Raw genomic sequence first — 14,777 nt, 5'->3', positions numbered from 1 at the left:
TGCCTTTTTGTTATTATTTTTAACTTTATAGTTTATACTACTTTTTGTCTTATCTTCGCCTATCTGTAAATGCTCAATATTAATCATAGTACTATTAATTTTGTATACATTAATTTGCTTATTTAACTTTCTTGCTTTTAATTTTGTTTTCTTATTATTGGTTTATCATTCTATCCTCTCCTAATCCTCTTGTTTCCTGCAGTCTGTCCACTCCCCTTGCCCTCACCAACTATTTAGCAAGACTTATCTGCAATGGATTTCATCTTTTCCTCATATTGATGATGGATCACTGAGCATAATCTAAAACATTGATGCCAAATACTTATACTGTTAATTTTAAAAGCTCTCTTACAAATCTTGGTGTCTTCATTCCTGCCTTTTAGGGTATGGAGTAGTGAACAAGTTTGGCTGGCTATATATTCAGATTTAAAGTAGAAACAAGATATGTTAAATATTAGATTCATACAAAGTGCATCATTTAGATAAATTGTGCATTTTTAAAATTCTGTTAAATCCCTCATTCTGGGATAAACCTTTTGCTTTGTTTCCGTGACCAATGGATATCTCTTTCATCAAATATAGTTGGAATTTACTCTCGGACTCTCTTGTTGGGGTATGCTGCACCCAGTGAGTTGATTGTGTTATTTTACCCAATTTAACACTTCATCATGCCTACTTGGATTTTAACCTGGGGCTACATTATGGAAGCTCCAATTCCTATCACCCATGCTCATACCAGTTGACCATTTAATTAAAGTGTGTACAAGTAATCAAGTTTTTATTACCATTATATTGATATTCAAAATTTTGTTGCATATTGATATTCAAGATTTTATTGCCATTGCTATAAATTGTAATACGAATAACAGAGCAAATGTTATTAATTTATGTTGTAGATTTTTGAAGACTATACTGGCAGCATGTTGGATACTTTTAATCAATTTGCTGGAAGGGATAAATCTCCTCAACAAGAACTCTGCAGAGATATTAAACTCAGTCACAATTCTGATTATTCTGGAAGCAAGCTACTGTTTACGAGCTTTAAAGTTGTTTCAACATTTGATTTAGAAACAGTGGATCTCTGTTTTGAAGGTTCTAGGGGATATTTTTCTCCACACAGTTGGAAAGAAGTAGGTGCGTCTGGGTATGTGACAAAGTATGCAAGAAGAAAGGGAAAGTCCAAGATGGATGACATTTGGAGAAAGCTTGCTTTGCCGAACATAGACATAAATCTTTCCGTCCAAAAATTTGTTATGGAGTTTTCTTGGGTAGGTAGCAAGCAAAGTCTGTTTTCTTTGAGATTGTCTAAGATTCATGCCTATGTCAGTGACAGTATAACCAGAAATTACAGAAATTTACAAAACAAAATCAAAGAGTTCAAATTTAGACCAGTGGAGGAAACTACTGGAACACATCCCAGGGTTTTGACGGAAATAAATTTTTGTAATTGCACGTTCAGTTTATGTGTTGGCTTGCATGTTTATGGTCATATTTTTCAAGAAGTGACCACCAGAAATACAGCTGGCACTGGCAGTAGTATGGTATCACAAATGACATTGGGAAGTGCTTGTTGTGCACTGCCTCATGAAAGTTATAAAATGCAACTAGATGAAATCCAGCAGAAGTCTCCAAAACGAAGAAATATACCAGAAAACCTTGCTGGGGACCTTTCATCTTCAGTGTCAAGAAGTTGGCTTCTATTTGAAGTTGACCTCAGTGAATGCTCAGTCACAGACAGTTCCCTTGAAACGCTCATTTCAGAAGCAAATAAAAAAATATCTGGAGGTAGACGTCTGTGTGCTTTATTTGCAGTTGAAGAAGGATTTAAATCTTTCTCAGGCAATGTGCAGGTAATTCACTTTAATTTTTATTAGGTTAACTTTTTGTGTGATTGTCAATTATACCACAGAAATGACATCATAAAAGTTAATAATTCAGTGTGAGCTCTTCCCTTCCTCTTTTATTGTTCTTGCCTGGGGGTTTTCCCTTTTTTAGGTTAGCCCCAGTTTGTGTTTGCTTTTTGTCTGCAGGACCGTTTCGTTGCCTTGGTTCTTTACTATTGTACTTGTTATGTGTTCCAGTCCTGTTGATCTAGTTTTGATCATTTCTGGACATTAATGTATTTTCTTTCTTTCTAATGCTTTGAAAAACATATTTGAATGCTTCAGTTGGGGAAATTGATGAAATACTTATTAATATGGAGGAGATGATAAAATCGTAGTGGCAAAAATCTTTCCTGGGAATAAATTGGTAAATGGAAAAATTATTTTTTTAATTAATCAGGAAAAAACTAGATTAGGAATGGGGAATAAAAATGGATTAGGAATAGGGAAAAAAATATTGAGGTTATGTCAAAATTTCTCTTAAATATTCCAAACAGCTGCAGCAGAATAAAAAAAAAGGAAAAAATGCTTAATAAACTGATAAACTTGTGATTGAATTGCAAATAATTGTGATTCTATGATTTATTGGGTTAAAATGAGTTTGACCGAGAAACTACCAAACCTGCATTTTTTAAATCCGTTTAATTGGCCTGAAGACCGAGCTACAATGTATCACAATAAATTTGCAATTTTCGCTTAGTTGGTAAATACTCTTAAGCTATAAATATGGGGGAGAAACCACGGACTACCAATATTTCTAACAATTCATTGGGTGGCCTGCCATGAATTGTCACTTGTACACGTACATGGTTGTAATCGTAATTTGGTTCTTGATATATTTCTTTCCAGTATAACAACCTAATGCTTTTTTAAACTATTGGAACGTAGAACAATTATGTTAATAGAGAAATATGCAATAAAGGTACAGCTGACTTGGCAAGGAGTAAAGAAGATAATTCAGTTAAGCTTAAGATATTGCAAATAAATAATAAAAATTATGATTCTAAAATTTATTGGGTCAAAATGAGTTTGACCAAGAAACTACAAAACCTGCATTCTTTTAATCCATTTAATTGGCCTGCAGACTGAGCTACAATGTATCACAATAAATTTGCAATTTTTCGCTTCTTTGGTAAATACTTCTAAGTTCTCAATATGGAGGAGAAGCCACAAACCACCAAATTCGTAACAATTCATTGGGTGGCCTGCCATGAATTGTCACTTGAACACATACATGGTTGTAAATTTGTAATTGTAATTGGGGTCATGCTATATTTCTTTCCAGTACACCAACCTAATGCTTTTTTAAACTATTGGAAAGTATAACAATTATGTTAATTAAAAAAATATGCAATAAAGGTACAACTGACTTGGCAAGGAGTAAAGAAGACGATTCAGTTAAGCTTAAGATATTGCAAATAAATCATAAAAATCATATTGGTATCATAACATTTCATGAGTAGCAATAAACTAGATTCAGTGCTTTAAACATTTGAAATTGCAAGTAAGATATCTTTTTTCTTGGGATACCAATGAAACAATATTTTTTGATTGGTCAAGTGAGGGTCAAACGGCTCCCTCTCCCATAAAGAAAAAAGGGGCTTATATTCAGCAAATTTATAAAAGAGCAGGAAAGCTTGATTTTAAACCTTCTTTGAATCACGGGTTTTTGTCACAAACCTTTGTATATAGACACATATACACACATTTTATTATAAACTTTTTAGTTTTGACAATGAGTGCGGCTTTGATTATCTTGTTAGTGTAACATTATATGTTATTTTATATTTATATTAACATTTTTATCAATTTTACTTTATTTATAATTTTATAGATTTAGTTCAATATAAATACTAATATTCTTTTTACATTCATCTTTCGTTATGAGCTAATAGGAAATTTAAACAATAGAAAACTAATGTTAGCTCCAAAACGGCTCATGTAATATCATTTGACATAGCAATTACTTTTTAATCTTAAATATAATGAGATCTTTGATTATATTTTTAATAACAAGAGTTTTGTTCAAATAATAGTATAATTTTTGCATTAGAATGTGTTTATCATGAACAATATTATTAATACAGCTATATATTTATTGTTTTATTATTCTTATTCACAATTACAATATACTTTCGTATTTGAATCCTAGTACAATTGATATATATATGTGTGTGTGCGTGTGCGTGTGTAGAGATATATATGTGTGTATGTATAGGTGTATGTGTGTATGAGTATGTGTATGTGTGTGTGTGTGTGTATGTATGTATGTACTCAGTACTACACACACACATACATAGACACATGCGTATGTATGTGTGTGTGTATGGGTGTGCGTGTGTGTGTGTGCATGCATATGTATATGTGTATGTGTATGTGTATGTGTGTGTGTATGTGTACGTGTGTGTATGTGTATATGTATATGTATGCGTATGTGTATGTTTATGTGTATATGTATGTGTACATACATATACACATACATAGACACATGCATACACATACATAGACACATGCGTATGTATGTGTGTGTGTATGGGTGTGTGTGTGTGTGTGCATGCATATGTATATGTATATGTGTATGTGTATGTGTGTGTGTGTGTATGTGTATGTGTATGTGTGTGTATGTGTATGTGTATGTGTATGCGTATTAAAAACTCCCAAGTAAATTCAAAAAATCGCGAGTTTTGTATTAAAAACTTGTCCAAATCCATATAATTTATTTTTCTTGCTTGCAGTTAAAAAACGTGATTTTTATTGGTGGTAAAGGTTTCAAAGGCCTTAATTTTGGCTTGGCAGTGGGGGCTCTGCCTCTTGACTCCCCCCTATATTAGGATAGGGAGTGTGTTGGGGGCTCTGCCCCTTAACCCCATTTGGGGCATTGTCCCCAAAACCTCACAAGGGGCACTGCCCCTTTACCACGCCGGGGGTGTTACCCCTAGACCCCCATGAGGGGCACTACCCCTCAGCATCATTGGTCTCTATTCCTAAATCCCCATTAGTTATTGAATCTGTTAACTAAAATACTTGATTACAATGAGGGGGTGCTGGGGAATTGGGATATAACTCTTGAATGTGCCTACTTAGATGTTATTATTGCACAACTTGCCAAAAATCTCTTTAGATGAGGCAACTTCTACATATGGCACAACTAGTGGAAGTGGCATTATAACTCATTTGAAGTTGAACTTGTTTTTTGATCTATGGTATGTATTAAATTCTAATTTTGATTCATATATGATGGACATTCGTAATATGGTCAACAAATTTAGTAATATGTGTGTTTTTGAAGAATATTTTTAAACATTTATGTAAAATGTTCTATAAAATTGCTGAAATATTGCTGAGTCTGAGTCTTTCAACTATGATTTTAACATCATATTATTTTATTTTTCATTATTACAAAATTGATCTTATCATTTTCATTTTCAAGATTATAATTCAATGTGATTATTTTGTAATAAAGTCTCATTTATCACAAGGTTTCATATATCAGTTAGCTATGTCTGAGGTTTGAAATTCAGCTTTGCTAATCAATAACTCCTGGTCTCCCTTCTTCTTTGGTTTCAATGTCTCCAAGGATTCGCTTAGTGCTTTATATTGTACTTATACTAAATTTTTGTTCTTTTTTCTCATCTTGGTGGTGGATCATGGAGTGATGAAATCAAAATGCACAGTTTTTACAGAAACTCTGCATTTCAATCCTTATTTACTAAGAGTAGAGATATATTTTATTGGTCCCCCATTATGGATTTTTTTTTTACCTTAGTAAAGTTTTGATGTACTGCAAAAACTAAAATGGCTTGGTTGAAGTTCTTGGTGATCAATTGCTGGCAGGTTCTGAACAGTTGAATTACTTTGGAAAATTGTTTTCTTACACTACCTCTGGCCAATGCTAACTTATGTTCTAGTCTCCTGGAATATACTATGGTTAACTAGAATACATCATTTGATGTGAAGGCTAAATATTTTAATTTGGAACCTGTATTGGCAGGGAGGCAGTTTTGTTCTTCAAACAAGACCTTTCTCTATTCTCATCCGGTCTTATAGAGCATATTTGGTTTTCCTGGAGGGTATTTATTCAGCCTTCATGTCTTCATTTGAGAAACTAAATGTAATTACTTGTGAAGCTCCTGGCAAGACAATGGTTCTTGAAGAGGGCACCTTGCATGCACCATTACGGCGTGCACAAAGATCATCATCTTTTTCCCATGTTTCATCACTACAGAGCACCTCTAAGGCATCATGGAACAGAAAAAGGTCATTGTCTCTTCCCCACTTTTCATCACAGAAGAGCTTTCAACTGACCTCTGGCATGCATGGAGTGAATCCAAAGAAGCCATTTGTTGGAACATTATCATTCAGAGTTCAACAATTTTCACTGGTTTTGGCTCATGTCGATGCTTCAGGTAAATATAATCTAAATTGATTCAAGGGGATTTTACATTTCGATGTTTTAATACTCACTGTCTGGGATTGTGGTGTTGTCTGTGTAGATGGGGCACAAGGAGTTCTTCTGGAGATGGATTTGAAAACTAATATTGAATTTGAAAAAATTTCATTTGATCTTTCTCGTTTAATGATAATTGGTCTACGTACCCGTAAAAAGGTTACAAAAGGAAAGGAAAAGGCAGACTACAATCCTCATTTTGTTTCCACTTCATTAGCTTCATTTTCAGATGATGAACAAAAATCAGATAACCTTGAATTGCCTTCTTCATCTATGACTCTGTCAGGCAGAAATGCATCAAATAGTTATAAAGAAGAATCTGTCCAGGAGACACAGTCCAGAAGGGAATCCACCTCAAGAAATCATAATAACGCAGGCAAAGATTGCTGTATTCTGGAATGCATGACTGCATCACTTAGCATTATGCATGTCTCAGTAGGATATCGCAGGGATGCATGGGATGGTCAAGCTTCCATATCTGGTGTTAATTTAGCATTTACTACGTCAGAAATTTTGGTATGTTTTTACTTCTCCTTTAGATTCCTCTGCCGGTCATGTATATGACAAGATTTATGATACTGACTGAAAGAAATGAATGTCATATTAGTCAGTAAATATTAAAAAGCCATTAACAAGGCAGTTTTCATTTAAACGTTTGAAAAGAAATACACATTAGGAATGTCTATTGTAAATTCACATTAAACCAGTTTCCCAATAAAGGCAGGTTACACAGCCTATACAATGATGTTTTTTAGTAGCTAGGTTTACATGAATACTGATTTTATTCTTTTAGTGTTGGTGTAACTTTTTGGTAAAGTTACATTTAATCTAACTAATAGGTTTAAGTTTAGGTTGAATGCTCTTTCTTTTCTCTCTTTTAGAAGGTTATTTTGGTTTTGTAGGTGATCTTGGGAGCTTGAATCCTTGAGTGACTCTGACAAGTTTCAGTTTGGTATAGTGCTGGTACAGTGCTACTAAAACAATGTTAAAGTGCCACTACTATACTGTTAGAGTGCTGTTACAGTGTCACTGTAGTGCTTCATCATTGTGATAAGTATTTATGCACAGTAGTAAGCTCGTTTTTCACATAATGCAACCATTGGTTTAGCTTGATTTTTCAGGAACAAAACAAACAGACGAGTTACACAAATTTGAGGAGTTTGGAAAAGCTTTGTAGGGGACTATCGATCAACAAGAAAAGCAACTTGAGGATGTTGCATCACAAAAGGAAAATGAAGTCCTTCCACAATCAAATAAATTGGGCAGGTAGACATACAAATTCTTGAGGATGATTTTGGATCTTGGTTTGGCAGAGATTATCAATCAAGAAGAGTCAAAGCTATTGGATTTGCATTGCTTGAGGGCAGACAGTTTTTGGAAGGATGAATTGTCCTATTCCATTTTCAAAATAATTTAATAATAATATTTTTAGCTTTTTTAGATATTAAGAAGGTTTATTATCAAGTGGATTAAAAGTTTTTAATTGAGGTGATGGAAAGGTTTGAGTTTTGCAAAGCTTGGTCTAATTGGGTATAGTTTCCTTTCTATTTCTAGGTTTTTAGTTTTGGTAAATTGAATCCCCCAATGCTTTTTTGCAACAACTAGGGGGCTTAGGTAGGGAGACTTGCTTTTCCCTTTCCTTTTTATAATAATTCCTAAAGCTTTAGGGAGATTATTCAAGAAGAAAATGTTGGGGGTAAAGAGAAGGTATTAAAGTGGCTCCAAATGTAGGAAGATTATTCAAGAAGAAAATGTTCGGGGTAAAGAGAAGGTATTAAAGTGGCTCCAAATGTTAGTCCAATTATGCGTTGTTGGGACTCAATATTGCATTGCCAAATTTTGCTTAAGTTCTAGGTCATTTGTGCACTTAGGCCTTATTTTTCCCATCACATATAATTGGTTTGAGAAATCTTTTAATGGGTCTCCATTTGTCAATGTGGCTTAAGTGTCATCTTTTGTCGTCCTCCATGTGTCTCTCATGTGTTCAAAGTTGCAAAGATCTAAAAAATTTAATCATGGAGGTTTTGTTGTTTAAATTTCTAAGGATTGTTCTTATATCAAAGTTCTAGACTTTCCCATCTTGGCATCCCTTTCATCGATTCCCTAGCTTTTCCCTTCCTTTATTAGTATTTTGGACTTTGCCTTACGAGCATGCTTTCCATTCAAATATCAATTCCTTGTCCTCCACACTAAGCTACTTTTAGAGTAAGAGTTTCATCCATCTCTTTACCCATGTACCTTTTCCTTGGTATCCTTGATCCTTGATTTTCGATGTTTTCATCTATACACTTTTTTAGAGTTTGAGGTTGGGAATACCTATAATATGATACAAGGTATGAGGTATCTTTGAACCTTGATCCTTGACACTTCTCGCTATGTTATCTTATCAAGTCATTGGTTTGGACTAGTCCTTACTTGCATATTGAAAGGGATGAATTCCTTGGTATCTCTAGTCCTTGACTCTCGATAAATGTTCTTTTATAGTTGGGATGCCAAGATACCCTTATTTGTTTGCTCTTAGCATGAAGCAATAATTTTCAAGAAATCGTGATTATACCCGATTAATTGCGAACCGTGGAGCTAGTCGATTTATTCCCCCAAAAAATCTTGATTCATGAAAAATTGTTGACCCAATTTTCAATGATTATTCGTGTTTAAATCACACTAAAAACCCCCAAAAAACAACAAAAAGTGAAAAAAATCTTTGCAAAAACCTGCAAAACCCTAGAGAAACTCGTGAAACTACCAAATTGCTTAGAATTAGAGCTGATTCTGAGATAGAATTAGAGTCAGTGCAAAATCAACATCAAAACAGTTTGTTATTTTGTCTCTTAGTTTTCTTTCCAGCCTTTGAAAAACCTTAAATAGAGGAGTTGGAGGAGCAATGGTGGTCATTAACCGAATTTGAAAGGGCTTCAATCATCCTAAATCGTGGGGGGCATATGAGATAGTGTTGAAGCAATTGGCAAATCTGCTCTAAATGGCGACTTCAATATGGCTCGAGGTCTCTGCACACTCCACCCCATGGATTCTGATGCAACCAATTATATAATTAATATTATACACTAACTTAAAATTTTTAACTATTATGCACTATTATAGATGGCACTTTGATGGGGAAGGAGAAAACCCTATAGTTTATAATTAATACTATAGTTGTTTTAAAATTTAAACTATTATACACTATTGATATATATATTAATAGTTATATAATAAAGTATAAATTAACAATAATGTAAAATTTATAATGTACATATTTAATTTTTATAATATATAATGTGTATTTTTTTAATTGAGGAAAATCGAGTGTTTAGCTTTGTTTGAGCCTAGAGAGACCACTTACAAAGGATCTCTTACTAAGAGGCCATTTCTGGGGGCCCATCATTCCTCAGACTTCACTTGTTCAAACCCATGAGCTCAACAGCCCAGCAAAGGCACATGGCCTGTGAGCTTAGTGGCCCAGCAGGGGTTTGAACCTTGGTGGCCGCCTCACCAACGAAGTGTTTCTACCACGACACTAAATGTCCAAAGTTATATAATGTATATAGATATAGATATATGATTTATAATTTATAATTGATATATTTAATTTTTTCTTAGAGAAAGACATACAATTCATTATATGAGCAATATATCTAAAGTGCTCCATGAAACAAATCTGAATGACAACATACAAGCTTACAAATCTGAATGACAACATAAAAGCTTACATACTGGTAATAAAATAGCCTCCAACACATAATCATTAACATTTGTCTCCACCTAATTAGTAGTTGCAAGCTATGTATTTCCAAAACCAGCGGCTTGCTAATCTTGTACTTCAACTAAACAAATGCCTTTTGTTGAATTCTACCCCATAGAAAGGGCTTACCAATTTCCATTAGGGAATATAAAGCATTGCAATTGTGGAATATGATTTGACAAGCTTTCTCAAATATTGCGCTACCCCTAGAAAATTCCTTGCCTTGATCACAATGAATGTCTTGGATCACTTCAAAATGGCTTCCACTTTTACTACACTTCTAACAGTAGCTAGATCGCTGTTTGATAAATTTGATCTCAGTTACTTTATAGACTTAGCTAATATTTGATCTCAGACTTAGACAACTATTTAGTGTATTTGGTGACTGCCCTTTTATATCTGTCTATGTGGTCAGCAGTATGAATATTAACAACAAAAATCTATATTCTAGAATTCATGGGTTAAACTCTATTTTATTTGCTCTCTACATCTCTATGCTATGCAAATGCCCATAAGTTAAAAAAAAATAGTTTTGTGTATTTTTCTACAATTTTTTACGATTTTTTTAAATCCAAAATTTTCCCAGTTTTTCCCCATTTTTTCAAAAAATATTATACTTTTGGTTTGCCAAATTTTTCCCTAAATGATTTTTGCTGCTATGGTGCCATGAAGGATGACTTACTCTCGATCCTTGATTCGTGGACAATGGTATGGGTGATCCCACCTCTTGACCCCAAAACTTTGAAACCCTCATGTTTTCCACTGTTCACTGCTAGTCACCTCCTTGCATGACCAAGGTCACCATTATTGATTCAATTTGACACAACTACTTTAGAATGGGTTTTCTTGTCCTGGTACAACAATTCATCTTAAAGGTGCAGATTCACATGTACTAGTGGTGAAAAAAGGTGACCCATGCAGCCGTTAATGTGGTGGTTGAAATTTCACCTCGTAGTGGTTCTCATATTGGCTCCTACACATGAATCGCCATAAGTGAAATGGGTGGATTTAAATCTCTGAAGTGCTTTTGGATTTTTTCATATGGATTGAGGCATGAAAGACCAAAGTTCCATAAATAGGGGATTTTTGTTCATTCAAAGGGTTGGTCGTTGAGCCAATTTTTTTGTCTGCAAGTGCCTTTATCTAGTTGTAGGGCATCAAAAGTTGCTAATCTGAGCTGCCAATATTAGAATACATCTTATAAATGTAAGAAGGGTTTGTAAAGAACATTTGCATGTAGTGGTATGTCTATGTGGTAGTTTTGTGATGATTGAGGGGAATATTTTAATTGTGGTTATGTATCTCCTCTTGCCACATTTGCAGGCACAAATGTAATAAGGTTTTGATGTATGTGTGATGACGTCTAATGCATTACAAATGTAATAAGGTTTTGATGCATGCGTGACAACATCTAATGCATTACAAATGCTATTTAATGATCCTAAGGTTTCTAAAGGAAATTTGATTTCATTCAGCTGATTCAAATTAAACCCTTACACCACAAACAATTAGCTCACTAACAGATGCACTGTTTTTGCTCAAAATTATATCCAATCCAAATAGAAATTTTGTTCACAAAAGTTTAATTGCAAATTTATAAATCACTATTCTTATCCACACAGAATGACATAGAAAATGGCACATGGAAAATTTGCTGTAACCTTTAATTCTGCGATAGAAACTTTTGGTTTACAAATTGATGTTTACTCACCAAAAATTTGTAGGATTAACCCTTTTTCAGATTTGATGTAGATATTAGCAGACTCACGAGGGTTTCCAGGGTATCATGAGAGTAATAATTCGCTTACAACTGGAGCAACTAAGAATTTATTTGGACTTAATGATCTGCTTGTCTAACAGTGGGTCCCCTTTAAAAGATGAGTGCAGTTCTAGTGGTCTCTTGTGCAAATCTGAGGATGTGGTTCTATTGGCTGGATCTTCCAATGCTTTAGGTCTATGATTACATTGTTCTTTGTATGAGGAGCTTGTGAGGATGACACATGCTAGTAGATAGTTTATCTTTTCCCTGACTTTCCCTAGTAAATGCTGACTGTGGTATCCTTGTGATGCAAGATCTCACAAAATGTGGTGTCTACAACCAAAGATGAAACCAGTCACCATGGTTACAAGTACTTCTGGATGGGTGATAAGGTAGCTGATGACCTAGGAGGTTAGATGTAAATCTGTTAAACTCAGATCTCACTCAGGTTTGTAATTGTAGGTTGGTTCTCCTTGGCAGTTACTAGCTATCTGTAGATGAGAGATTGGTTAAAATGTAGCCTTGATTTGATTGCCACTCCAGTCTTAACCTAAAACAAAATGTTCCTTTTTTTTCTGTGATTAGAACTGTTGCAACTTGAGACGGAGTTGCAAATGAGGTGAGGGTTCCCATCCTACCTCAAATTTGTTAGTGAGGGTTTTCATCTTCAACAATAGGGCATTGGAAAAATACCAGATATACAAGTGATCATAGATTCAAAAATTGATATTTGAACTTGGTAATACCCTCACAAATTGAGTCCATGGGACCTATACATGGCACCCAAAAAGAAATTTGAAATTAAAGTTTAAATTAATATATTTTATATTTAAATATTTTTTAATTACTATTTACTTATATTTTTGTGATGCTTAAAACACCTTTTTTATGAGGGCGGTTGAGGTTGTCATCAAAGATGGAGGGACATGATAGTTTTCCCTTCCCCAAATTGCTTGCCATCAATCTACTTAAATATCTACATTCCTTCCCATCCTCAAGTAAAAGATTCTTTCATTTTACCACATACTTTGGGATGACTTTGTTTCTTAGCCTCTTCTCTCTCATGTTGATGATGGCTTCGGGCTCCAAAATCAAATTTTCATTCATAATCATTGTGGTGGTAGCTCTAATGAAGGTGTGACCTATTGTGCAATGGCCTTCTCAAGGAATGACCCATGGAAAAATATTGTGAATCCTAGTATTTTTTGGAAGTTCCAACTCTTATTTAACCTCACCTATCCTCCTTTTGATCTTATAAGGTCCATAAAAGCGTGGCTGAAGATTTTCTACATCTCTTCCCTTGAGAGAGCTTTGTCTATTGTTGTACTGTCAAGAAGACCATGTCTCTTACCTCAAAAAATCTTTAATCCATGGTGATCAGCATACATCTTTTGTTGGTTTTGGGATTGATGTAGGTTCTCTTTGAGTGCATTCAAAATATCTAAGCTTTGTTGAACTGAATCTCTAATTCTAGGAACTCTTCTATCCAAAAGAATCAAATCTATGAATGAAATTGCATCATAACCATGGGGTTCTTTGAAAGGAGTCATACCTATAGACTTGTGATGAGTAGGATTATAGCAACTCTCCAAGGTGGATCCTTGTGCTGTTTTCCACTTTGTAACATAGTTTCTCAAATACCCTTCTATCCATTTGCTCGCAATTTCTGTTTTGTCATGTTTTTGAGTGTGATATGTAATGTCTCTTTCCTAAGTATCATCATTATTTATATTATTAGCCTATTAACCTTGTTTCTCGTATGCTAATTGAGTGGGTAGAGAACTCGTCCAAAGATTGGATGTCCTTGCATACTTACTATTTTTAGGCTAATTGAGTGGGTAGGGAACCATTCGAAGATTAGGTTGGTTTTTTTTTGGAGCACTCAGATGTGTTTTATGCATACTTACTATTTTTAGTAAGTGACATGACCATACTTACTATTTTTAGTAAGTCAATAGGAGGATTTCCAATGTGGTTAGTTGAAAGACCTTTTATTTTTGTAAGTTCAGTCAAATGCCAGAATTACATTCGTTTGCAATTATATTAGTTGCGGAGCATTAATATTAAAAAAAGGTTATATTCAAGAAAGCTAAAGTAACTTTAATGTTATTTTAGTTTATTAAAAGAGACTATGTGGGTGGGCGCCAAAAAGGGAGATATAAGGTGTTTATTTAATATTTTATTTAATTTCATGTTGGGCACCTCACTTAGGGACTTATGAGTGAAATTAATAAAGCAAAATATTAAAAGGTTATAAAGCTAACGTATAATTACATTTTATGCTAGGTTTTTGTAAAGAAGAAATAAATAGAGCTTGGGCGCCCATTTCTTTTAATTCATGGGAAAATCATTTTGGAGAGTTTGGCTTGAGAGCTGAAGCAAGGGTTTGATCTGTTGCAAATGTGATGTTGATGGTTGTCATTGATGTCAACATATGGTTTTGCAGTTGGTGATCCGGAAGATGCATTCCTTGAATCTTCGGTGTTTTGGAAGATGTGCTACAATTGATATACTGTTTGTTCGTATTGGTGGTAATATGGATTTCTCCGCTTACCGGATATGATGTTGATCGATTGTATTCATGAGTATCTTGGTTTCATTCTTACTTTTGCTATGTTGTGTAGTGCTATTTTCAGTCCGGATTAGGTCTAGAATTTAAGGATGTGTAACGGCGTTTGTGTAGTGTGAGTCATGATTTGCGTTCAAAACTTGTGATGGATGTAACGTGTTGATTTGACCGATGATGTGTGTTGTGAAATGGTCTACTTCTCATTCCTTCACACCACCAAAATGTTTAGTGTTGACCTATTTTAAATCTTTGCCATGACCGACTTAGAAGATTATGTTTCTTAGAGACAGTATAAATAAGAGGATGAATTGAATGATGAAAATATGAAAGATGTGCAAGACTGAAAAGGAAAAATCCGATTGATGTTGATGTTGATA

General features: G+C 34.2%; 1 protein-coding gene across 6 annotated transcripts in view; it reads left to right on the top strand.

Annotated features, from left to right (window-relative positions):
* The window catches only part of LOC131071412 (uncharacterized), a 370,752-nt gene that overhangs the window by 126,555 nt on the left and 229,420 nt on the right, over positions 1–14,777 (top strand). For 5 of the 6 annotated variants that reach the window (XM_059207322.1, XM_059207320.1, XM_059207319.1 and 2 more), the window contains exons 5-7: positions 897–1,850; positions 5,875–6,289; positions 6,377–6,846. In XM_059207322.1, coding sequence (XP_059063305.1) covers positions 897–1,850; positions 5,875–6,289; positions 6,377–6,846 — 1,839 coding nt within the window. The remainder of the gene's footprint in view (positions 1–896; positions 1,851–5,874; positions 6,290–6,376; positions 6,847–14,777) is intronic. The other variant, XM_059207323.1, reaches the window with a different exon arrangement.

Source organism: Cryptomeria japonica, chromosome 6 (assembly GCF_030272615.1).
Source record: "Cryptomeria japonica chromosome 6, Sugi_1.0, whole genome shotgun sequence".
Lineage (NCBI taxonomy): Eukaryota > Viridiplantae > Streptophyta > Pinopsida > Cupressales > Cupressaceae > Cryptomeria > Cryptomeria japonica.
This window is presented reverse-complemented; position numbering and strand designations above follow the sequence as displayed.